Source organism: Protobothrops mucrosquamatus, unplaced genomic scaffold (genome assembly GCF_001527695.2).
Source record: "Protobothrops mucrosquamatus isolate PMUCROS unplaced genomic scaffold, P.Mucros_1.0 scaffold2786, whole genome shotgun sequence".
Lineage (NCBI taxonomy): Eukaryota > Metazoa > Chordata > Lepidosauria > Squamata > Viperidae > Protobothrops > Protobothrops mucrosquamatus.
The window spans coordinates 40730-64478 of NW_015388823.1; the positions used below are offsets into that span (position 1 = coordinate 40730).

The following is a 23749-nucleotide window of genomic DNA, read 5'->3' on the forward strand; positions in this document are numbered from 1 at the left end:
GGAGGAGGAGGAGGAGGAGGAGGAGGAGGAGGAGGAAGGGATTGGGGTCACTTTGTTCAGGGCCGTTGTAACTTTGGATGATCACTAAATGAACTGTTGTAAGTCGAGGACTACCTGTAATGGAAAAGGAATACAAACAGTAAATTTATTTATTTGAATTTATTAGCTTTATTTGTTTTGGGGGGTGTCCACTGGTTGCCCATAAGAAAGAGGCAGAATGTGGACTGCAGACAAGTCTGGGCAGTTTAGATGAGTGTCAAGTAATTAGGCGTTAATCAGGCCCCTTGCTGTGAAAACTCATCTTCTTGATTCAAGACCTAACTGGAAAACAGTGATGCCTATCTCGTGGGAATTAATAACAAATAAACTTAAAAGGAAGATTACTACTTTTAATTGCACTCAATTCTATAATTGCTGGATAGTCAGCGCTGGAAGGGTGAGAACCATCTAATGCGGCAAATCCCACTTTAGAGCCTACACAAACTCACAACCAGCATGAATCTTCCTGGGCTGCATGGAGGACAAACCTGAGATCCCATCCTTGTGTCTGAGAACACAACACAAGAAGGGGGGACTGGGGTGAGGAAAGACAATAAAGGAGGCGACTGAGACAGACCCTTAGCAAAGCAGGAACTGTTGTGATATGAACACCCTCGCCCTGCGTAGCTGGCTAAGCCCACCAGGATGTCATTCCCACAACATGCTGTTGGAAGAAAAATCAGATCCTGTTCCAAGCCGGGAGCACGCTGTATAAATGAGCTGAAGGCAGGCTGCATTTTGGAAATGAGGTCTCTTTATTTAGTGGCCAGAAACTTCAGTGGCAGCAGCATGTTTCTGGGGTGGCTGACAAAATGGCTGAGTGAGTGGATGGATCTTAGCAATAGCAATAGAACTTAGACTTATATACCACTTCACAATGTTTTACATCCCTCTCTAAGCAGTTTACAGAATCAGCCTGTTGCCCTCAACAATCTGGGTTCTCATTTTACTGACCTTGGAAGGATGGAAGGCTGAGTCAACCTTGAGCCACTGAGACTTTATAACAGGGGTGTCACGCGGAAGCTGCACCCACCCCATTGCCAGCAATGGCAAAACTGTCCCGATACGTTGCGCGACGTCACGTGACGTCACGAGTTTGACATGTCTGCTTTATAGGGTTCTGATTTGAGATGCTCTAGGGGGTTGTGCAATGTAGTGAGCCCTGGGCTTTTTGCTATTCTAATGGTGATGAAGGCAGGACAAGCAGCAATGGGTGGAAGATTATTAAAGACAGATCCAACCTAAACCTAAAGAGAAATTCCTGACAATGAGGACAATTAATTAGTGGAATTCCTTGCCTCCAGAAGTTGTGGGTGCTCCATCACTGGAGGTTTTCAAGAAGAGACTGCATAATCATTTGTCTGGAAAAGCACAGGGTCTCCTGCCTTGAGCAACGGGTTGGACTAGAAGACCTCCAAGGTCCCTTCCAAATCTGTTATTCAGTATTCTGTAATTTTGTAATTCTATTCCCAAAGACAAAGCATCTTCACGTTCAAGATCATGTGATGTGTTAATACCACTTTACAAGGCCTTGATAAGACCACACTTGAAATACGGCATCCGTTTCTGGTCACCACGATGTAAAAAAGATGTTGAGACTCTAGAAAGAGTGCAGAGAAGAGCAAGAAAGATGATTAGGGGACTGGAGGCTAAAACATATAAAAAACAGTTGCTGGAATTGGGAATGTCTAGTTTCATGAAAAGAAGGACGAGGGGGGACATGATAGCAGCGTTCCAATATCTCAGGGGCAGCCCCAAAGAAGAGGGAGTCAGGCTATTCTCCAAAGTGCCTGAAGGCAGCACAAGAAACAACGGATGGAAACTAATTGAGAGAAGCAACTTAGAACTAAGAAGAAACTTCCTGAGAGTTAGAACAATTAACCAGTGGAACAACCTGCCTCCAGAAGTGGTGAATGCTCCAACACTGGAAGTTTTTAAAGAAGAGATTGGACAACCATTTGTCTGAAATGCTGTAGACTTTCTTGCCTAAGCAGGACTAGAAGACCTCCAAGGTCCCTTCCAACTCCTTTATTTCAATTCTAATTGTACAGCCCAGATTTTCCAGCCACAAATAAATAAACGAATGAATAAATTGGGCTGGGCAGCTGCGGAGGAGGTGTGGGGCCCAAGTCCTGCTGCTTGCAGAGCCCGGTTTTGCAAGAGTCCCCAGGGGCAGTTTCAATCCAGCCGTGGTGGCAGAAGCACCCGGAGCCAAGTGGTTGCACAAGGTTGTGCTAGGAACGTTCAGGCTTGTCTGCTGGCCTGTGTGGCCACATTCCTGAGCTGACAAAGATATCCGGGTCTCGTAAAAATCACCGGTTTGCTCCCAGGGAGTCCCCTTCTGACGACGGGTGCAAAGCAGGGGTGCATAGAGCATTTTTCACCGTGTCACAGCTACAGTTTCTCCTGCGTCTACATCTATTTCTTTCTTTTTTTCCCTCTTTTTCCTATTTGTTTCTTAACGTGTCTTGCAAGGTTATGTCCAGAGATTACTGCATGGAGGGTTTGCCTTAACTTGGGTAAAGACCTGGTTAAAGAACAGACCAAGTCCCAAAGGTTCTTTTTCTGGAGGCAACTGGACTTTCTTGTTTTGTCTTTGAAGACGTTTTGCTTCTCATCCAAGAAGCTTCTTCAGCTCTGACTGGAGGGTGGGGAATGGAAGGATTTATACTCCTTGCGGACAGCTGGTCATTTGCCTTCTTTTTAGAGCCGTTGAGGCCACTTGGAGGTTTACCTGTGTCCTCAGGGTCATTTGAGTAGTGAAAAAATGGGAGTGGAACACAGTCCCTTCAGCAATTTCAAGAAGGCTCCCCATCCATTTGCACATTCAGGTGACCCTGAGGACACAGATAAACCTTCAAGTGGCCTCAACGGCTCTCTAAAAGAAGGCAAATGACCAGTTGTTTGTTTTTCTTTGAAGATGTTTCGCTTCTCATCCAAGAAGCTTCTTCAGCTTTGACTGGAGGGTGGGGAATGGAAGGATTTATACTCCTTGCTGACAACTGGTCATTTGCCTTCTTTTAGAGAGTCGTTGAGGCCACTTGGGGGTTTATCTGTGTTCTCAAGTTCACCTGAGTACTGCAACAGAAGTCCTTTCAGCAGTTCCAAGAAGAGTCCACACCCATTTACTCCACCCAGGTGACACTGAGGACACAGATAAACCTCCAAGTGGCCTCAACGGCTCTCTAAAAGGATGCAAATGACCAGCTGTCTGCAAGGAGTATAAATCCTTCCATTCCCCACCATCCGGTCAGAACTGAAGAAGCTTCTTGGATGAGAAACAAAAAGTCTTCAAAGAAAAACAAGAAAGTCCAGTTGCCTCCTGAAAAAAAAGCATCTTTGAGACAACCATGACCTGGATGACGGAGAATCTCCATAGACAAACAGACGGAATCACCACCAGATGGATTCCCAGTTGGCTGAACAACCGTACTCAATGTAATAATAATAATAATAATAATAATAATAATAATAATAACAACAACAACAACAACAACAAACAACAACAACAACAACAACAACAACAACAACAACAACAATAATAATAATAATAATAATAATAATAATAATAATAATAATAATAATAATAATAATAATAAAGTTGGACGGGACCTTGGAGGTCATCTAGTCCAACCCCCTGCTCAGGCAGGAAACCCTATACCATTTTGGACAAATGGCTGTCCAGTCTCTTCTTAAAAACCTCCAGTGTTGGAGCATTCACCGCTTCTGGAGGCAGGTTGTTCCACTGGTTAATTGTTCTCACTGTCAGGAAGTTTCTCCTTAGTTCTAGGTTGCTTCTCTCCTTGATTAGTTTCCACCCGTTGCTTCTTGTCCTGCCTTCAGGCGCCTTGGAGAATAGCTTGACTCCCTCTTCTTTGGGGCAGCCCCTGAGATACTGGAAGGCTGCTATCATGTCCCCCCTCGTCCTTCTCTTCATTAAATGTGTAGTCCTTAATGGAGCTACATCTACACGGAGGGAAGCTTGCAGTGGGGTACCTCAAGGTTCTGCCCTGGACCCAGCTACTCTTCCACATCTTCATAAATTATCTAGCTGAGGGGATAGAAGGGGAAGACATTACAGGTAGTCCTCGGCTTACGATCACAATTCAGCCCAGAATTTATGTTCCTAAGTGAGGTCCGTACTTCCTTGAAGAGATGGGAAAAAACGAGCTATGGGGTGCTGGGTGGAGAAGTCCCTAGTTGTGTCCATTTGGCAGCAAAAGTGTGTGTGTGTGTTGGTGCGTGTGATAACTCTATAGATAGATAGTTATGACCACATCTGGGATCAGGCTTAGTTAATTAGAGTTAAGATTAAGGTCAGCTAGTTAATGAGCAGGGGGCTGGACTAGAAGACCTCCAAAGTCCCTTCCAGCTTTATTCTGATTCTGATTTTGATTCTGAGTTAAGTGAATCCCATCTGATTTTATGACCATCTGATTTTATGACCTTCTGGCCATGGTTGTTAAGTAAATCATATGGTCATTAACGGAATCTGGCTTCCCCCATTGACCTAAGCAGAAAAAACCAAAGGCACAAATACAGTGAGTTTTACCCCATTTTATGACTTTTCTTGCCACATTCGTTAAGTGAATCACTGCAGTTAAATTAGTCACATGGTTGTTAAATGAATCTGGTTTCCCCATTGACTTTGCTTGTCAGGTCACAAAAGGGGATCGCGTGACCCCGGGACACTGAAACCGTCATAACTATGAGTCTGTTGCCGAGTGTCCGAATTTTGGTCATGTGACCGATGGGGATGCTGCAACGGTCATAAGTGTGAAAAACGGTCATAAGTCACTTTTTTTTCAGTGCTGTTGTAGCTTCGAACGGTCACTGAACAAAAAAGTTATAAGATGAGGACTACCTGTAGGCATTTTTTGCCATTTTCTTCCAGAAAAAAGGCAAAACATGTTGCAAATCCCAGTCACATGACCACTGGATGCTGCAACTGGTTGTAACTGCAAGCCAGATGCAAGTGCCCAAAACGCAATCATGTGACCTGGGTAAGTGTGGCTGTTGTAACTTTGAGGATGGTTGTAAGTAGGTTTTTTTGAAGCCTGATGTAACTTCAAGTGGACATTAAACAAATAATCATTAAGTGAAGACTGACAGGGTCTTTTTTTTAGCTCCTGTGTTCCCATAACCCAGGGTTATAGTTAAACATGGTTTACAAATGAAACCCTCAAGTATCCTGGAAAGCAAAAGACCTGATATATGGGCAAAGGGAACAAAAATATGAAGATGGTGGCCACCAAAGCCCCGCCCCTTTTGTATACAACCTATTTTCCAGAGCACCTGAAGGAGGAAAAGAAACAACAGATGGAAACTAATGAATGAGAGAAGCAACTTAAAACTAAGGAGAAATTTCCTGACAGTGAGGACAATTAACCAGTGGAACGGCTTGCCACCAGAAGTTGTGGGTGCTCCATCACTGCAGGCTTTTCAAGAAATGATCGGACAACCATTTGTCTGAAATGGTATAGGGCAGGGGTCCCCAACACCCGGTCTGTGGACCGGTACCGGTCCGTGGCATGCCAGCAACTGGTCCACACAAACAAGCAAAGCCACATCCACGGGATGCAGGCAGCACACAAAACCACCACCTGTCTGGTCCATGGAAAAACTTCTCTCCACGGAACCAGTCCCTGCTGCCCAAAAGGTTGGGGACCTCTGGTATAGGGTCTTCTGCCTGAACAGGGGGTTGGACTAGATGACCTTCCGAGGTCCTTTCCAGCTCTGTTATTCTGTTAACGTTCACATACCACCTTGTGTATGGGTTTCAGATACCTGATGCAATTTAGCTGCAAGAGAATTGGGCGTGCAGAGAAAAAAAAATCTAGAAGAGATGATAGGATTGGGAGACTGGGATGGCAGGAATTGGGTAGGTCTAGTCTAGAAAAAAAAGGAGGGCTGGGGGTGACATGATAGCCAATGATTCCAACATTTGAAGAGACCCCCAACTCTGTTTTTCTGGCACCTCTGTAGGAATAGAGTTTTTAGAGAAAATCCCCAAGTGGAAAAATAGATTATTATTTTTATTTGGCAGTGACTAATTTCACAATTTTGTGGGATGAGTTTAATTGTAGGGAAAAAAATCAGTCTTATGTTTCATGTTATATTCTTGCTATTTTTTTTAAATTGAAAGCTATTAGAACATAGGATATTAGACATGTATTACAGCAAGGATTATACTTCCCTTTTTTCTCACAGCACGGAGCAAATGAGGACTGTGTGGATGGAGAGAACCGTACACCTCTACATTGGGCTGGTGAGTCTTAGGATTCTGTGAACTTCCATGGCTTTTTCCTCCCAGATTAAACATTTCTTCCAAGTGCAACAGCTTTTTCATAGGAACAGCACAATCACATAAGAGGAAGGGCTATTGCTGCTTTTTAAACAGCCCGTTGATAATCTGCAGTTGTGCACACCTTAGCAGAACTTAAACATGAATAATACGTTTTTCCAGGCATCCTACCAAGTCACCAGAGAGTCTCTTGAATCTAGTTCTTAGATCCCTCCATCAGGACAGAAGTGGCTTTCTCTTTACTATAAAAAAGACTTTAGAAAGTGTGCAGAAAAGAGCAACAAAACTTATTAGGGGGCTGGCTGCTAAAACTTACTTAGGTTGCAGGAATTGGGTACGTCCAGTCTAGTGTAAAGAAGGACCAGGGGAGACATGATAGCAGTCTTCCAATATTTGAGGGGCTGCCCCAAAGAAGAGGGGGGTCCACATATCTTCCAAAGCACCAGAAGGACAAGAAACAATGAATGGAAACTAATCAAGGAGAAAAGCAACCTAAATTTAAGGAGAAATGTCCTCACAGTGAGAACAATTAACCAGTGGAACAGCTTGCCACCAGAAGTTGTGGGTGCTCCATCACTGGAGGCTTTTAAGAAGAGACTGGACAGCCACTCTGATATAGGGTCTCCTGCTTGAAGCAGGGGGTTGGAACTAGAACACCCCCAAGGTCCCTTCCAACTGCGTTATTCTATTATTCTTTGGGGGTGTTATTTGAATTCCCCAATGAACCTCCAGCTTTGGGATTCCCAGGTGGTCTCCCATCCTATTCAAGCCCTAACCAACTTAGATCCTTCTTTGCTTCCAGTACCATCCTGCCTCTGCTCTCTGCTCAGATTCATTAGGGTTGCAGCCTCTGAGTAACTTCCCCTGAGAATGCTTGGTTCTCTCATCAATTTCATAATTGTATTTTATCAGGGAACACGATCTAGTCAGTTTCACAACATCAAGTTGTGTGGTTGGGAACTCCAGGGCTATGTTACTTCGCTTTTATGCAAGTGCCCACCCCTTTCCTCCAGCTGTGACCCTTAAGGGAAACTAGTATCATATCCTGCAAATACATTGATAGAATGCTAGAGCTCTGATTGGCCCATAACATCTGCTATAAAAGCAGTCAAGAAAAGGGATGGATTTTTAAAAGTAGCATCAGGACACGCTGGAACACGTCCTGGTGTCTTTCGAGGGTGTGTGAGGCTTGCATAGATCCATCTCCTGCTGAAGGAGGCTGGTCAGGTTGTCTGCATTCACATCTTCCATAGCAAAGCTAACAGGTAAACCAAGCTTTGCTTACCTTTTCAAACAGGTGAGCACCAATTGCTTAGCTCTAAAGTTTTGCAGACATGTTGGCAAAAGCCTCCCACAGAATTTGCAAAGAGAGCAAAAAAAAAAAAAAAATACTGATGCAGCTTTGAGCTTCCATCATAAATCCACTTAATTGCCTCGCTATAATTTCATGCTTGGTTTTAAGTAAATGCAGATGTTAAATTACATCACTTGCATCTTTAATCGCCTGTGAGCAGAATCCGGAGAATTCTTGCAGTAGAACTATTTGCAGCATTTTAGAACTATTTATTTACAGTAGTTATTATTTTTCGTTGCTGCAATTTTTTTTCTGCGCCTTCAACTCATGGAGTCCAGCCAGTTGTTTTAAAACTACTCATGGTTTCCCACATTGCACTAAGCTATGGTTTATTTAACTACAGTTTCTTTTAAAGCTGTAGTCACAAACCACACTGGCTGAGCTGACACACCTTGCTAAACAAGCAAGCCATATTGCAACTATAGCCCAGGGTTGCAAAACTTTTTTTTACAGATTCTTACTGGCATGTTTGGGGAGACACAAACATTAGAGAAGGGTGAGAAAATGAAGGCCTGGACACATCCTGCATTTGATTTACATTTAATCATAAACCACATACATTAAATTAGTTAAACCTGGGAGATTAATTATTCAATTGCTCTGCTTCTGATATTAAAAATGGTAGCAGAAGGTTTTGTACCAAACCTGTGTAGCTGTTCTGAGCTTTTCTTGTGAACTAATTGTGCTGGGAGAATTAATTGTAATTCTATGGCTCTGTATTATGAAATTTTGTTATGTTTTTTTATCTTAGTTTAATATTTTAGATAGATAGATGATGGACAATACAATATCAGAGATAAAATATTAAAATAAAGGTAAAACCATATGATTTATGGCAAAGAGGGGAGGAGAGCCTGTGGCTGGTGGTTGAATCACTGCCTAGTATGTAAACTGCCCAGGTTCGAATCCCATAAAGGGTATGGCTAACTGATGAAAGCAGAACAAGCTAGAAATGGCCATCTTAGTCTCCCGATTTAATTCTTTAACTCTTTGTCAGAAAAAGAAATTTGGATATATGTATGTATGTATGTATGTATGTATGTATGTATGTATGTATGTATATGTATTTGTATATGTATATATGCATCTATGTGCATATATACATACAGACACACAGACACACACAAACACAAATACAAACACATATACTTTATTTATTAAACTTATATGCCACTCATCTAGCTTGTATTCCATTTGTAACCCTTCCCTCCTGTTCTTTCCATCTATCCCCCATCCCAAGTGGGTTTGGACACATAAGGAAGTAAATGTACTTTGTTGCTTGTATCTTACAATTTATATGGTATATGTACATATGTACAATATATCTATGTACAATATATATCGCTTTATTTAAATACATTTTTATAACAGTGACTGCATGACCTCTGTAAATGCCATATGCTAAATAAATTAAAATTGTGCTGGGAGAGTGAGTTGAAAAGAAAGATGGAAAGAACAGGAGGGTTACAAATGGAATACAAACTAGATGAGTGGCGTATAAATTTAATAAATAAAGTTCATTAACGCCCATCTCATGTGAAGTCCCATGAATGAAGACAGAGGGTTGGAGCCTCTTGAAGTTGGAGGCTGAAATTAAGGCCAACCATTTTCCTACAGATTTCACAGAGACTTACTTTTGAGTAAGTGTGTGTTTGCTAGTGATACATTCCTTCTTTATTTTTCAAAAAAAAAAAAGAAAAGAAAAATGTAGGGTTTATGATGTTTAGCAGAGATTAGTAATATTTGCTACAATACTTTTTTTTTTTTTACAGTGGTCTATTAAATTTGGTTCTGAAAATGGCATTTACTGTGATGGGCACATTGTAGAAAGCTGACGTTTTCAACATTTAAACACTGTTTTAATCCCACCAACAGCTTTATCTGGCTGTGCCTCCAGTGTGTTGCTTCTCTGTGACCAAGAAGCTTTTCTTGATGTCACCGATAAGGTAAGTGATTTACTAACTTAGTTGCTCAAGACTCTTTTCTATTGACTATTTTTGATTATTGGAAGGTACTCTTTTTTTATGAGCTGAGTAGTAAATAATACTATTTTATGGGAAGTAAAACTCCATTGGAAAATGGAAAAAAAACTCCACCCTCCAGATTGGGGAAAGCTGAATCAGATCACAATGGTAGTTACTTAAGGGTAAATCTGCCCATTTCATTTTATCATTTTCTTGCTCGTTTTTGCTAATCTATAAAAGTGGGCGACAATAACTTCTTTTAAAATGCCTCATCTTTGCTGAGAAATATTCCTACTATATATTTTAATGGAATTGAAACTATCAGGTAATATGTATATGTGTATGTATATCTATATATGCATACACGTATATACATTCATGAGAAAATCGTATATATTTCATTGCAGCCTGAACTTTAAAAATAAAGCTAAGAAACTTGAGAAAAACTTATCAAGTGAAATGATCCATATGTCATTTTCTTGTTTTGGTCTCCTTTTTTCCCTGTTGTATTCTTTTTTTATAATTAAAGGCTTTTGTAAAAAAAAAAAATAGAAGAAGAAGAAAGTTCAGATTGAATTTTAAAAGCATTTTGGTGCTTGCTAATTTGTTTGCAATTTTCCATATCATCTATTATTTTTGCAGATACTTTCCCCCAACCGAATGCAAATTTATACCTTGTACATAAGAATATATGGATTTTTGTCCAAAGTATTCTGGCAGGTGTGTGTACGTTCTCCCTGCTGGTTGGGGAATTCTGGGAATTGAAGTCCATATACATTTTCCCAGGGTCTTAGGCCAGTGGGTGGGTTCTCTGAACTGTTAACTACTAGCCGGTGCAGAAAGTCCTCGACTTATGACCACAATTGAGCCCAAAATTTCTCTGACTAAGTAAGAATTTTGCCCCATTTTACAACCTTATCCCCTGTTGTTAAGTGAATCACCGACATTGTTGAGTTAGGAACACAGTTGTTAAGTGAATTTGGTTTCCCCAATGACTTTTCTTGTGAAGGTCACAATCAACTTTTACTTTGAAGTTCTTTGTTGGATTAATGATAAAAGCGACCCTAAGTCATTTTTGCAGGCTCCCCTTTTTCAGAGGGAGACCCCCACTTTATCAAAGTACTGCAATAAATTGGTTTTAAATGATCTTCCGATGGGCCAGATTTGGCCATCATGGGAGTGCATGATGGGTTCTGGAACCAGCCCCTGCTCATCCTTAATTTGGTCCTGTTCTTTGTTCCCCGCTTTGGGCCCAAAATTGAGTTTTTTGATGTCTCCTGTTGGCTCCAGAATGAGCGGACCCCCCTGATGATCGCGGCGCAGGGGAACCAGACGGCCATCTGCTCTCAGCTGCTCCAGAGAGGGGCCAAAGTCGACCTCCTGGATAAGGATGGCAAGTGAGTCTCTCGTTTGCAAACACCCACCCTGCGAGGCAGGCCACAGAATTCAGCAACCTGGAATTGGGACATGCAAAAGGTTTATTAGCCTAGAGAACTAGGTGTCCCTCAAATCCAGAGGTGGGACCAGATGTGGGAAGAATTGCACCAGCTACTCCCTGAGGTCCAAATTCATCTCTGTGGCAAGTGGAGGAGAGTTCCTTTTTTTTCCTTTAAAAAAAACAGACTTTATTATTACAACACAGGTAGTACATTATATTATTGGGGTACATTCGTACCAGTCCAGTCCTGTGTAGACTGGTGATCACAGGGAGTCCTCGACTTACGACCACAATTGAGCTCAAAATTTCTGCGGCTAAGCCAGACATTGACTTTTTGCCCCCATTTTATGCCCCAAAATTTAAGTTGCTAAGTGAGAAATGTGTGAAGCGAGTTTTCTCCCATTTTGCGACTTTGCTCGTCACATTTGTTAAGTTGAATCACTGTAGTTAAGTTAGTAACATGGTCATTAAGTGAATCCAAGGCAAAAGTCACATACAAAAGTTCTCACTTAGCAACATACATTTTGGGCTCAGTTGTGGTTAAGGTCTCCTGCTTGAACAAGGGGTTGGACTAGAAGACCTCCAAGGTCCCTTCCAACTGTGTTATATTGTTAAATATACTGCACCTGAAGGCAGGACAAGAAGCAACGGATGGAAACTAACCAAAGAGAGAAGCAACCTTGAAGTAAGGAGAAATTTCCTGACAGTGAGAACAATTAACCAGTGGAACAACCTGCCTCCAGAAGTTGTGGGTGCTTCATTACTGGAGGTTTTTAAAAGGAGAATGGACAGCCATTTGTCTGAAATGATAATAATAATAATAATAATAATAATAATAATAATAATAATAATAATAATAATAATAATAATAATAATAATAATAATAATAATAATAATAATAATAATAGTAAAGTTGGAAGGGACCTTGGAGGTCATCTAGTCCAACCCCCTGCTCAGGCAGGAAACCCTACACCATTTCGGACAGATGGCTGTCCATTTTCTTCTTAAAAACTTCCAGTGTTGGAGCATTCACCACTTCTGGAGGCAGGTTGTTCCACTGGTTAATTGTTCTCACTGTCAGGAAGTTTCTCCTTAGTTCTAGGTTGCTTCTCTCCTGGATTAGTTTCCACCCGTTGCTTCTTGTCCTGCCTTCAGGCGCTTTGGAGAATAGCTTGACTCCCTCTTCTTTGTGGCAGCCCCTGAGATATTGGAACACTGCTATCATGTCCCCCCTTGTCCTTCTCTTCATTAAACTTGGGGGTTGGACTAGATGACCTCCAAGGTCCCTTCCAACTTTATTATTATTATAATAATAATAACTTTTCAGGACTTCTTGGGGAGGTCCCTGCTTTTTGGCACTCACGAGGCAAAAGCATTCACACAAACACACAATCTCTACCCGTTTTGCTCAGGACGGCTCTCATCCTTGCCTGCGAAACTGGGGGCGTGGAGGCAGCTGACTTGCTTCTGCAGAACGGAGCCAACGTGGCTTTGATGGACCAGACAGGCCACGATGCCGTTTACTACGCCATGCGGAGTAAGAACCGGGTTCTCCGGAGACAGGTCCGGACTGCCTTGAAGAAGTGGAAAAAACGAGGTATGGGGGACCCGGGTGGAGAAATCGCTGCTTGTGTCAATTTGGTAGCAAAGCTGTGTTAATTGGTATGTGTGATACCTCTTTTTTCCCCCCCTCAGTAATTTTTTTTAATACACTTATAATATAATATATAATATATAAATAATGTATAATATAATGTAATGTAATGTAATAATATATAATAATATATAATAATATATAATATAAAATACAAAATGCAAAAGCAAAGGGAACAAGAGTAAGGGAAAGGGAAAAAGAGAAGTGGGGAAAAGGGGGTGGGGAAAGGAAAAACAGGCATTGAATTCTGACTCTGTTGCAGTAAAATAAGACGTAAACATCGAACCTCAACTTTTTGCATTTCTATATTAGTATGAACTAGCCAGGGTTAGGCCACCTTGGCTCTTTTATGACTCGTGGACTTCAACTCCCAGAATTCCTGAGCCAGCCATGCTGAGGGGAAAGAGAGAGGTTTCCAAGCTGAGCCAGGCTGGCTCAGGAATTCTGGGAATTAAAGTCCATGAGTCATAAAGTGGCCTAGAGTCTAGACCAGGGGTAGGCCACCTTGGCTCTTTTATGACTGGTGGACTTCAACTCCCAGAATTCCTGAGCCAGCCACGCTGAGGGGAAAGGGAGAGGTTTCCAAGCTGAGCCATGCTGGCTGAGGAATTCTGGGAGTTGAAGTCCACGAGTCTTAAAAGAGCCAAGGTGGCCTACCCCTGAACTAGCCATTTCTATATCAACAAATCAATTTAATCACTAAAACTCAAAATCATAGTAGCATTTTTTCCCACCTCAAGCACAAAGTCCAGAAGCGGTTTCCAAGCAGAAAGCAAAAGAACTTGTATTCTTTTCTTTTAATTTAGCCATATCTGCTAATTCCATCAGCTTTTGTAGCCATTCGTCCATAGTGGGAATCGAAACATCCTTCCAGTTTTATGCATTGAGTAGTCCTCCTGCCATCAACATATATATATAAAATCAGAGTTCCAATTTTTCCCCCCAAATCTTTTTCCATTAGACCCAGAAGAAAAGTTTCTGGTTTAAACTTTATATTCACTTTAAGAATTTTCTGCATTAAAATATGAACCCTACTCCAATATTTCTTTGCTTTATCACATGTCCACCATGAATGATAAAAAGTCCCTTCTTTACATGTACATTTCCATCATTCATTTGAGATACCTGTATACATTATAGGTACGTGTGATGCCTCTATAGATAGTCCTCAAATTATGGGCACAGCTGGGATCAGACTTCCCGTTGCCATGCAAGGCTTAGATAATTAGAGTTAGGGTTAGGGTCAGTTAATTAATGAGTTAAGTGAATGCCCCCTGATGTTATGACCTTCTGGCCACAGTTATTAAGAGAATCATATGGTCATTGAGCAAATCTGGCTTCCCCCATTGACCTGGGCAGGAAAAACCAAAGGTACAAGTACAGATTAGGTGAAACTTGGATCAAACACAGTAACTGTGAGAGGGACTCTGGAGTCCTTAATCACTTAAACGTGAGCCAGCCGTGTGCAGCAGCAGCCCAAAAAGCCAATACAATCCTTGGTTGTATAAAGAGAGGCATAGAATCAAAATCATGTGAAGTATCAGTACCGCTTTATAAAGCCTTAGTAAGGCCACATCTGGAATACAGCATCCAATTTTGGTCACCACATTACAAAAAAGAGGTTGAGACTTTGGAAAAAGTGCAAAAAAGAGCAACCAAGATGATTAAAAGCCTGGAGACTAAAACATATGAAGAACGGTTGCAGGATTTGGGTTTGGGCAGTCTAGAGACAAAAAGGACTCGGGGGGGTGGGGACATTGACTTACAACCACAATTGAGCTCAAAATTTCTGTTGCTAAGTGAGACGTTTGTTAGATGATAGATAGATAGATAGATAGATAGATAGATAGATAGATAGATAGATAGATAGATAGATAGATAGATAGATAGATAGATAGATAGATAGATAGATAGATAGATAGATAGATAGATAGATAGATGGACGGACGGACGGACGGACGGACGGACGGACGGACGGACGGACGGACGGACGGACGGACGGACGGACAGATAGATAGCGAGAGAGAGAGATAGAGAGATAGATAGATTTGGATAGAAAGAGAGAGAGATAGATGGATAGAGATAGATAGATAGATAGATAGATAGATAGATAGATAGATAGATAGATAGATAGATAGATAGATAGATAGATAGATAGATATGGATAGATGGATAGATGGATGGATAGATAGATAGATAGATAGATAGATAGATAGATAGATAGATAGATAGATAGATAGATAGATAGATAGATAGATAGATAGATATGGATAGATGGATAGATGGATAGATGGATGGATAGATAGATAGATAGATAAGAGAGATAGAGAGATGGATAGAGATAGATAGATAGATAGATAGATAGAGAGAGAGAGAGAGAGAGAGAGAGAGAGAGATATAATGGATGGATGGATGGATAGATGGATAGAAATAGACAGACAGACGGACATAGATAGATAAATGTTTTAGAGATAGATAGATTAGAGATGAAAGAGAGAGAGAGAGAGAGAGAGAGAGAGAGAGAGAGAGAGAGAGAGAGAGAGAGATGAAACACTGCGTGATTTTCCACCAGTGGATGGAGCCCATGCAAAGTTCACAAAAGCAGCAAAGAGGTCCCCAGAAACCTGGCAGAGAAGCCCCCCCCCAGCCCTGTAAAAGAACCTGACGTCCCAGACAAATATATTCGGCCCGTTCACCTTTGGTCTTTCTCTTTCCACAGAACTGGGGATATTTGATTCGTCAGAAACTGGTTCCCAGGTAAGTGCAGCCATTAACGGATTAAAAGAACCAGGGTTGTTTTTTTTTTAAAAGTTCTTTAACACTAGCAATTTGGGGTTTTTTGGGTTTTGTTTTTTTTTTACTCCCTTGTACAATGCAGCAGTGACTTCCAAACTCTTCATCGTCCTTATACAGGTAGTCCTTAACTTACGTCCGCTGCAGTGTCCCACGGTCCCATGACTGGACTGCATTTTACAAGAGTTTTGTGGGAATCTGGAATTGTACTTCCAGTTTTCAGGCAAACAAGCTCATTGGATCTCTTAACAACCAAGCATTCCCTCAACGACCGCTGCCAAAAAGGGTGTAAAATTGGGTTGGTCACATGGATCAGAGCTTTTCAATCTTTTCACCCATTGTACCACTTTTAGGATATGGCAACATCCGAGTACCACCAGTCGCCTAGCAAGGGGTCAAAATCTTGACCCAAAAAAAAAAAAAAAGGAAAAAAGTGATAAAGTACAGGTAGTCCTCGACTTACAACAGTTCGCTTAGTGACTGAAGTTACAATGGCACTGAAAAAAGCCCCCCCCCGAGCCACAGCAGAGCAAGACACCTGCCTGCCCGCCCAGCGACGCTCTTCCTCCTGTCCGAGGTTTTCATTGTTGTGAGCATTTCTGTTGAGGATTGGCAGTGGGGGTGGGGTGGGGGGTGTTTGGTTTTTATTCCCCCCCCCTGTCTGCTGGGTGGTTGCAGCAGGTTTTGGTCACTTCACATGACCCTGGGACACTGTGACCGTCATAAATATGAATCAGTTGCCAAGCATCTGAATGTAAATCACAAGACCCTGGAGAGGCTGCAACATTCCAGCTGATTGGTGCTTCTTCTGGGCTCAGCAGAAGCGCCAGGATCAGTGCCAAGTTCCAGCTGGAGCCTGGCGCTGATCCTGGTGCTTCCGCTGAGCCCTGACAGCCCCGAAGAAGCGCCGATCAGCTGGAAAGCCGCACTGATCCTGGCGCTTCCGCTAAGCCCTGCCAGCCCTGCAGCTCCAGCCGTCTCTCGCTCGGGCTTGTGCGGTGCTGCCACCGGTTCAGCTCATTCCCCTCCCCCGCTACCACTTTTCTAGGATTGTCGCGTACCACCTGCCAGGTGCCAATGTACCCCAGGTGGTACCCGTGCCACTGGTTGAAAAGCCCTGACATGGATGACCTGAATTAGGACTGTCACGAATTAAGACTCGGATGGGCAGAGGCTCCCTTGGGGCCATAAATTGAGGACTACCTGGATTTCCTCCTGAAGAGTCTGTTTCCCTCTTTTTCTGGCTGGAATTTTCATGCCCTCCTGACTTGCATGTGGTCAGATTAGCAGAAAAGCTTCCCTGATCTCAGGGTTAATTTCAAATCTGTATAGGTAGTCCTCAACTTACAACAGTTCACTTAGTGACGGTTCGACGTTACAAGGGCACTGAAAAAAGTGAGTTATGACCATTTTTCAGACTTATGACCATTGTAGCATCCCCCATGGTCATGTGATTTACATTCGGATGCTTGGCAACTGACTCGCATTTATGACGGTCACAGTGTCCCGGGGTCATGTGATCTTCTGACGAGCAAAGTCCATGGGGGAAGCTTAACTTAAGCCTAACTTTTAAGAAGAGACTGGACAGCCATTTGTCCGAAATGGTATAGGGTTTCCTGCCTGAGCAGGGGGTTGGACTAGATGACCTCCAAGGTCCCTTCCAACTTTATTATCATCATCATCATCGTTGTCATCATCATCATTATTATTACTATTATTATTATTATTATTATTATTATTATTATTATTATTATTATTATTATTATTATTATTATTATTATTATTATTATTATTATTAACCAGGTTACTAACTTAACTACAATGATTCACTTAACAAATATGGCAATAAAAGTTGTAAAATGGGGCAAAACTCACTTAACAAATGTGTCACTTAGCCACATAAATTTGGGGCTCAATTGTCATAGGTTGAGGACTACCTGCATGGAGGACCAATTTTCCATCGCTCTTTACCACTTTTGATGTTGGGAGGCATGTTAAAAATCTTGACAGGAGCTGAGAGTTGAGTCCCGAACATTAGGAACTCCTCCTGGCTTTGTACCACCATACAGGTAATCCTCGACTTACGACCACAACGGAGCCCAAAATTTCTGTTGTTATGCAAGACAGCCCCATTTTCCTGCCACCGTTTTTAAGCGAATCGCTGCAGTTGTTGAGTTACTATCACGGTTGTTAAGTGGATCCGGCTCCCCCATTGACTTTGCTTGTCAGAAGGTCACAAAAGGGGATCACGTCACCCCGGGGCGCTGCGACCGTCATAAATATGAGCCAGTTGCCAACAGTCCAAATTTTGGGGATGCGGCAATGGTGATAATTGTGATAAACAGCAATAGGTAACTTTTGTCACTGCTGCTGTAACTTTGAACAGTCACTAAATGAACTGTCGTAAGCTGAGGACTTCCTGTAGTTAAGCAAATCACCGCAGTTCTTAAGCAAATCAGGTGGTTGTTAAGTGAATCAGGTGGTTGTTAAGAGAATCCTGCTTCCTCCTTTGATTTTGCCTGCCAGAAGCTGGCTGGGATATTCGTGAATGGGGATCACATGATAATGTAAGCATTGTAAATAGATGCCAAGCGCTCAAATTTTGATCATGTGACCATGAGGATGGGAACCAGTCTTAAGTCCCTTTTTTTTTTAGCACCGTTGTAACTTTGAACCATGGCTAAATGAATGGTTGCAAGTTGAGGACCACCTGTAGTTGTTAAGCAGTTGTTAAATGAATCAGGTGGTCGTTAAGCGAATCCCGCTTCCTCCATTGACTTTGCTTGTCAGAAACTGGCTGGGAAAGCCGCACATCAGGAGCAGGTGACCCCCAGGTGATCTCTGTCCCTTTTCGCGCAGGTGCCCTCGGAGAGCGGGAAGGAGACCGACGTGAGCAGCCTGGCTTTCCAGAGCGAGGCGGGAGACCAGAGCGACGATGAAGAAGAGGCGGAGGAAGGCCCCGAGTTACGGGAATGGCGGAGCCGATTCCGGGAGGAAAAGATGAAAGTGATCCAGCTGGAGCTGCAGCTGGACCAAAAGACGAAAGAGTGCCAGGCCCTCTCCATGGGGAGCCAGTCCTTGAAGGAGAAGGTCTGGGACCAAGTGCAGGAGATCAGCCAGATCCTGCCGGATCGGGAGGGCCGGAATCGCGACTGGCGGCAGCCGAGTCGGTGCCACAGCCGCGACCACATGGAGGAGGACCACTGCCTGGACCTTCTGGCCCAGCAAGTGCGAGAGCTGAAGGAGAGGAAGAAGCAGCAGGAAGCAGAGAAGGAGCTGCCCAAAGCTTCAACGCCAGAGCTGATGGCCAGTCCCACCAGGCTCCAGCCCGGGAGGGTCCAGTGGCCTGGCGAGGAGGAGTCGGAGGAGCTGAAGCGCCTGCAAAGTGAGCTGCAGGCAGCCCTGGAGGAGAAGGCCAGCGCGGCCAGGCGGGTGGAAGAGATGGAGGGGCACATGGAGAACATGAGGGCCGTCATCGGGGTCTTCGAAGCCAAGAAGAAGTCGCAGAGCGCGGCCCTCAAGGAGATGGAGGCCCGGGCGCTGCAGTTGGGCGATGAGAACCAAAAGCTGCGGGGACTCCTGGCAAAACACCTGGCCGGGCCCCCCGAGAGCAGCCTTGCCCAGGCAAAGGTGGCCCAGTGCATGAAGGAGATGGAGGAGATCCAGGCCCGGGCCCGGGAGGAGATGGCGGCCATGCTGGCCGAAAACGAGGACCTGAAGAAGGAAGCCGAGGACGCTGTCCGCAGCAGGCTGCAATTCCAAGCGGTGCCATCTGGCGCAGTAAAGAAGTGCATCTCGGCCTGGAAGAAGGTGGTCGCCGGCCTGGAGGGGGCTCTGGCCAAGCTGGAGCAGGCCTGTACTGCTCTCCTGGACAAGGCCCGACCTCTTCAGGAAGCCATTTTGGAGTCTCCTTCCAAAACCTTGGTCAACGGCAATGGCCTTCCTGAAGAAGAGAAGAACGGCTGTGGTCACGAGCCGGGCCACTCGGAGACCCCCGAGGAGCTGCAGAAAGGTGGGGTAGAAAAGCCCCAGCTCCATAATGGTCTTGTGGGGCAGGTGAAACTCAGGCCAAAATCTGAGGTGGTGGAAAGCAAGGCCCGTCCGTGCCGGAGAAGCTCTGACCTGGAGAAGGAGGTGTGGGACCTCAAGCAGAACAATGGTGGCCTGGTCCAAGAATTGGCCCAGCTGAGCAGGGAAAGGGAGAAGCTTCAGGGAGAACTTCAGAAGCTACATGGCCCCAAAGAGGGTTCTCCTCGGGCGGAGAAGACCGAGCGCCTGATGGAAGAGCTGAAACGGACCGTGGAGTTCTTGTCCCACGAGCTCTCATTGGAGAAAGAGGAATCGGGGAAGCTGCGCCTGAAGCTGGAGGAGCAGAGGAAGGAGATGATGTTTGTGAGGAACAACTTCCTCAAGAAGGTGAGCCAAGAGGCCAGCGGTATAGTTGGCGAAAACCTAGACAGCTGCATCTTGAAGGAGCTCCACTGGAAGCTGGACAATGTGGTGAGGAAGCAGAACGAAGCTTTGCAGCTGGTGTCCGAGATGGAAGAGGAGAACCATGCCCTGCAGGTTGACCGAAGCCTCCCGCCGGATCCCAGGAGCCCTGGCAGGGACAAACCTGATCAAGAGATCTTCTTGGAGGCCTCCGAGGTCATCGGAGAAAACTGGAGAGTCCGAGAGCAGATGGTGGAACTGGAGAAAGGCTTGCAGGAGATGAAGAAGTTGCTGGTTGCATCTCAAGGGACTCCAGGAGGCATCCAGGTGGTCAGCCTGATGCAGCTCCTGGACCGAGTCCTGGCCCAGATGGCTGATCTGCGCCAGGAGGAGGAGCAGGTCCTTAGCAAGTATGAGAAGATCTGCAGCATGCTGTCCACCAGGGCTCAGGTCCTAGGGGAGGAGCTGGCGGCCCTCCGGGAGAAATACGAGCAAGCCAGTGGAGCATCTGCCCGTCACAGGGAAGCCCTTGGCCGTGAACAGCAGAAGACTCAAGACCTGATGGCCGAAGCTCTGGAGCATGAGGAGGAAGTGGAAGAGCTGAGAGGGAAGTCCCAGAAGTTGGAGGGCACGGTGGACAAGCTGAATAAGAAGGTGGACGATATCGCCAAGATGTGCCAGGAGAGAGACATCAAGGTAAGAACCGAAGGGTGAGGGGCAACTTTTAACAGAATCACAGAGTTGGAAGGGACCTTGGAGATCTTCTAGTCCAACCCCCTGCTCAAGCAGGGAACTCTGTACCATTTCAGACAGGTGGTTGTCCAGTCTCTTCTTAAAAGCCTCCAGTGATGGAGCACCCACAACTTCTGGAGGCAAGCAGTTCCACTGGTTGATGGTCCTCACTGTTAGGAAGTTTCTCCTTAATTCCAGGCTGCTTCTCTCCTTGATTAGTTTCCATCTATTGTTTCTCGTCTTGCCTTTGGGTGGTTTGGAAAATAAGTTGACCCCCTACTCTTTGTGGCAGCCCCTCAAATATTGGAAGACTGCTAATGTCACCTCGGTCCTTCTTTTCATTAAACTAGACGTACCCAATTCCAGCAACTGTTCTTCATACGTTTTAGCCTCCAGCCCCCTAATCATCATCATAATAATAATAAAGTTGGAAGGGACCTTGGAGGTCATCAGGTCCAACCCCCTGCTCAGGCAGGAAACCCTATACCATTTCAGACAAATGGCTGTCCAGTCTCTTCTTAAAAACTTCCAGTGTTGGAGCATTCACCGCTTCTGGAGGCAGGTTGTTCCACTGGTTAATTGTTCTAACGGTCAGGAAGTTTCTCCTTAGTTCTAGGTTGCTTCTCTCCTTGATTAGTTTCCACCCGTTGCTTCTTGTCCTGCCTTCAGGTGCTTTGGAGAATAGCTTGACTCCCTCTTCTTTGGAGCAGCCCCTGAGATACTGGAAGACTGCTATCCTGTCCCCCCTTGTCCTTCTCTTCATTAAACTAGACATACCCAATTCCAGCCACCGTTCCTTATAGGTTTTAGCCTCCAGTCCCCTGATCATCTTTGTTGCTCTTCTCTGTACTCTTTCTAGAGTCTCAACATCTTTTTTACATCGTGGTGACCAAAACTGGATGCAGGATTCCAAGTGTGGTCTTACTAAGGCTTTATAAAGGGGTACTAATACTTAGTATTAAATACTTACGTAGAAAATACTTAGTGTTTTGAGGAAGCCATGGGTCACCCCGAGATTCTGGAGCATTGAGGCTACCAGAGGAGTGGGCCATATTCACACAGGTGTGCAGCACAAGAATCCGGTGGTTCTTTGTGTATGAATGAGATCTGTGGAGATCCTCAGTCTTCCAGGTCATAGTTAGCCCAAAGGTACTTTTTCAAGACGCGACTGGATTATCTTGTTTTTCTTTGAAGACATTTCGCTTCTCGTCCAAGAAGCTTCCTCAGCTCTGACTGGAGGCTGGGGAAGGGAAGGATTTACACTCCTTTGTGTATGAACCACAATCTCCCCACAGGGAGTCCTTGAATAAGCCATGATGGTTGTAAATCCAGTCGGTTACCCAATTTTATGACTTTTTTTGCAGCAGTCACTAAGCGAACATTCTTGTGAGATGAGCCAATGGTTTGCTGTGGGTGCAAAGTAAGGGGTTGAGTGACACCTTCCCCCAAAATATTGTACAACACACTCACAGGACGCGGGGCATTGCAAACAGCTGTAAATGCAGCCATGTTGCCAAGTACACAAAAGGCGATCATGTGACCACGGGGTGGGGGCAGAGCAAGCATTGGAACTTCAGAACCTGCAACCGACTCCTATTTATGACGGTTGCAATATCCTGGGGTCACGTGATCGCATGTTGTGTGACCCTCTGACAAACAAAGTCAAGGGGGAAGCCGGATTCACTTAACCAGCACGTTACTAACTTAACGACTGCAGTGATTCACTTAACGACTGTGGCAAGAAAGGTCATTAAATGGGAAAATTCTCACTTAACAACTGTCTCAGTTAACAACAGAAATTTGGGGGCTCCATTGTGGTCGTAAGCCAAGGACCACCTGTATGGTCTGCTTTGTTTCCCCTCAGATCAAGAAGCTGCTGAAGGAGACGGAGAAGCTCTCGAGCGAAATCCTGAACTTGCGCAGCGAACGCACCCGCCTGATCCTGCAGAACGAGGTGAGCCGCGTAGGACTTGATGTGGGGGTGTGACACGTGGGATCTAAACCGATTCTAGTGCTGGCGTTTGTCATATTTCAACAAGTTGATCCTGGCGATCCCAACCCAGGCCTTTGCAGCCAAAAAATAATAAATAAATCAGGAATTTGAAACATTGAGAAATACCCTACACTACGGTATTCGGTCTGGATTAGAAAACTCGAATCTAGTTTAAATTCAGCAATCTCTCTCCAGCTCTGATCGATGAGGTGGAGGATTGATCACAGCAGCACGACCGCCATCTTGACTTTTGTGACCACGTCCTGGTGGACATCCCTGAACCTGCAGCTTCTAGGAGATTGTGGAGATGCTGCAAATCTCCTAAACCAGTGCTCCACTTTGGGAAGGGAATCATGAAATGTCCCAATCCCAGTTAGTCAATCAGAGTACAACTGGAAGGGACCTTGGAGGTCTTCTAGTCCAACACCCTGCTCAAGCAGGAAACCCTATACTATTTCAGACAAACCTCCAGTGATGGAGCACCCACATCTTCTGGTGGCAAGCTGTTCCACTGGTTAATTGTCCTCACTGTCAGGAACTTTCTCCTTAATTCCAGGTTGCTTCTCTCTTTGATCAGTTTCCAACCATTGTTTCTCGTCCTTCCCTCTGGTGCTTTGATGAATAACATGACTCCTTCTTCTTTGTGGCAGCCCCTCAAATACTGGAACACTGCTATCATGTCTCCCCTATTTCTTCTTTTCTTCAAACTAACCAAACCCAAGTCCCGCAGCCGTTCTTTGTATGTTTTGATCTCCAGGCCTTTGATCATCTTAGTTGCTCTTCTCTGAATTTTTTCCAAACTCTCAACATCTTTTTTGTGATAAAGTGACCAAAATTGGCTGCAGTATTCTTACTAGGGCTTTGTAAAGCGGTACTAGTATGTTGCGTGTTCTTGATTCTATGCCTCTGTTTATACAACCCAGGATTGTATTAGCTTTTTTGGCTGCTGCTGCACACTGCTGGCTCGTGGTCAAGTGATCGTCCACTAGGACTCCAAGGTCCCTCTCACAGTTGCTGTCTTTAAGACAGATCTTGCCCAATCTGTAC

The 23749-nt window shown here is 44.3% G+C and overlaps 1 protein-coding gene across 1 annotated transcript in view; it reads left to right on the plus strand.

The window, feature by feature from the left end:
* The window catches only part of LOC114923286 (ankyrin repeat domain-containing protein 35-like), a 32308-nt gene that overhangs the window by 6531 nt on the left and 2028 nt on the right, over window positions 1-23749 (plus strand). The window contains exons 5-11 of the mRNA XM_029286045.1: window positions 6250-6307; window positions 9573-9643; window positions 10952-11058; window positions 12512-12696; window positions 15473-15510; window positions 18406-20673; window positions 22574-22663. Coding sequence (XP_029141878.1) covers window positions 6250-6307; window positions 9573-9643; window positions 10952-11058; window positions 12512-12696; window positions 15473-15510; window positions 18406-20673; window positions 22574-22663 — 2817 coding nt within the window. The remainder of the gene's footprint in view (window positions 1-6249; window positions 6308-9572; window positions 9644-10951; window positions 11059-12511; window positions 12697-15472; window positions 15511-18405; window positions 20674-22573; window positions 22664-23749) is intronic.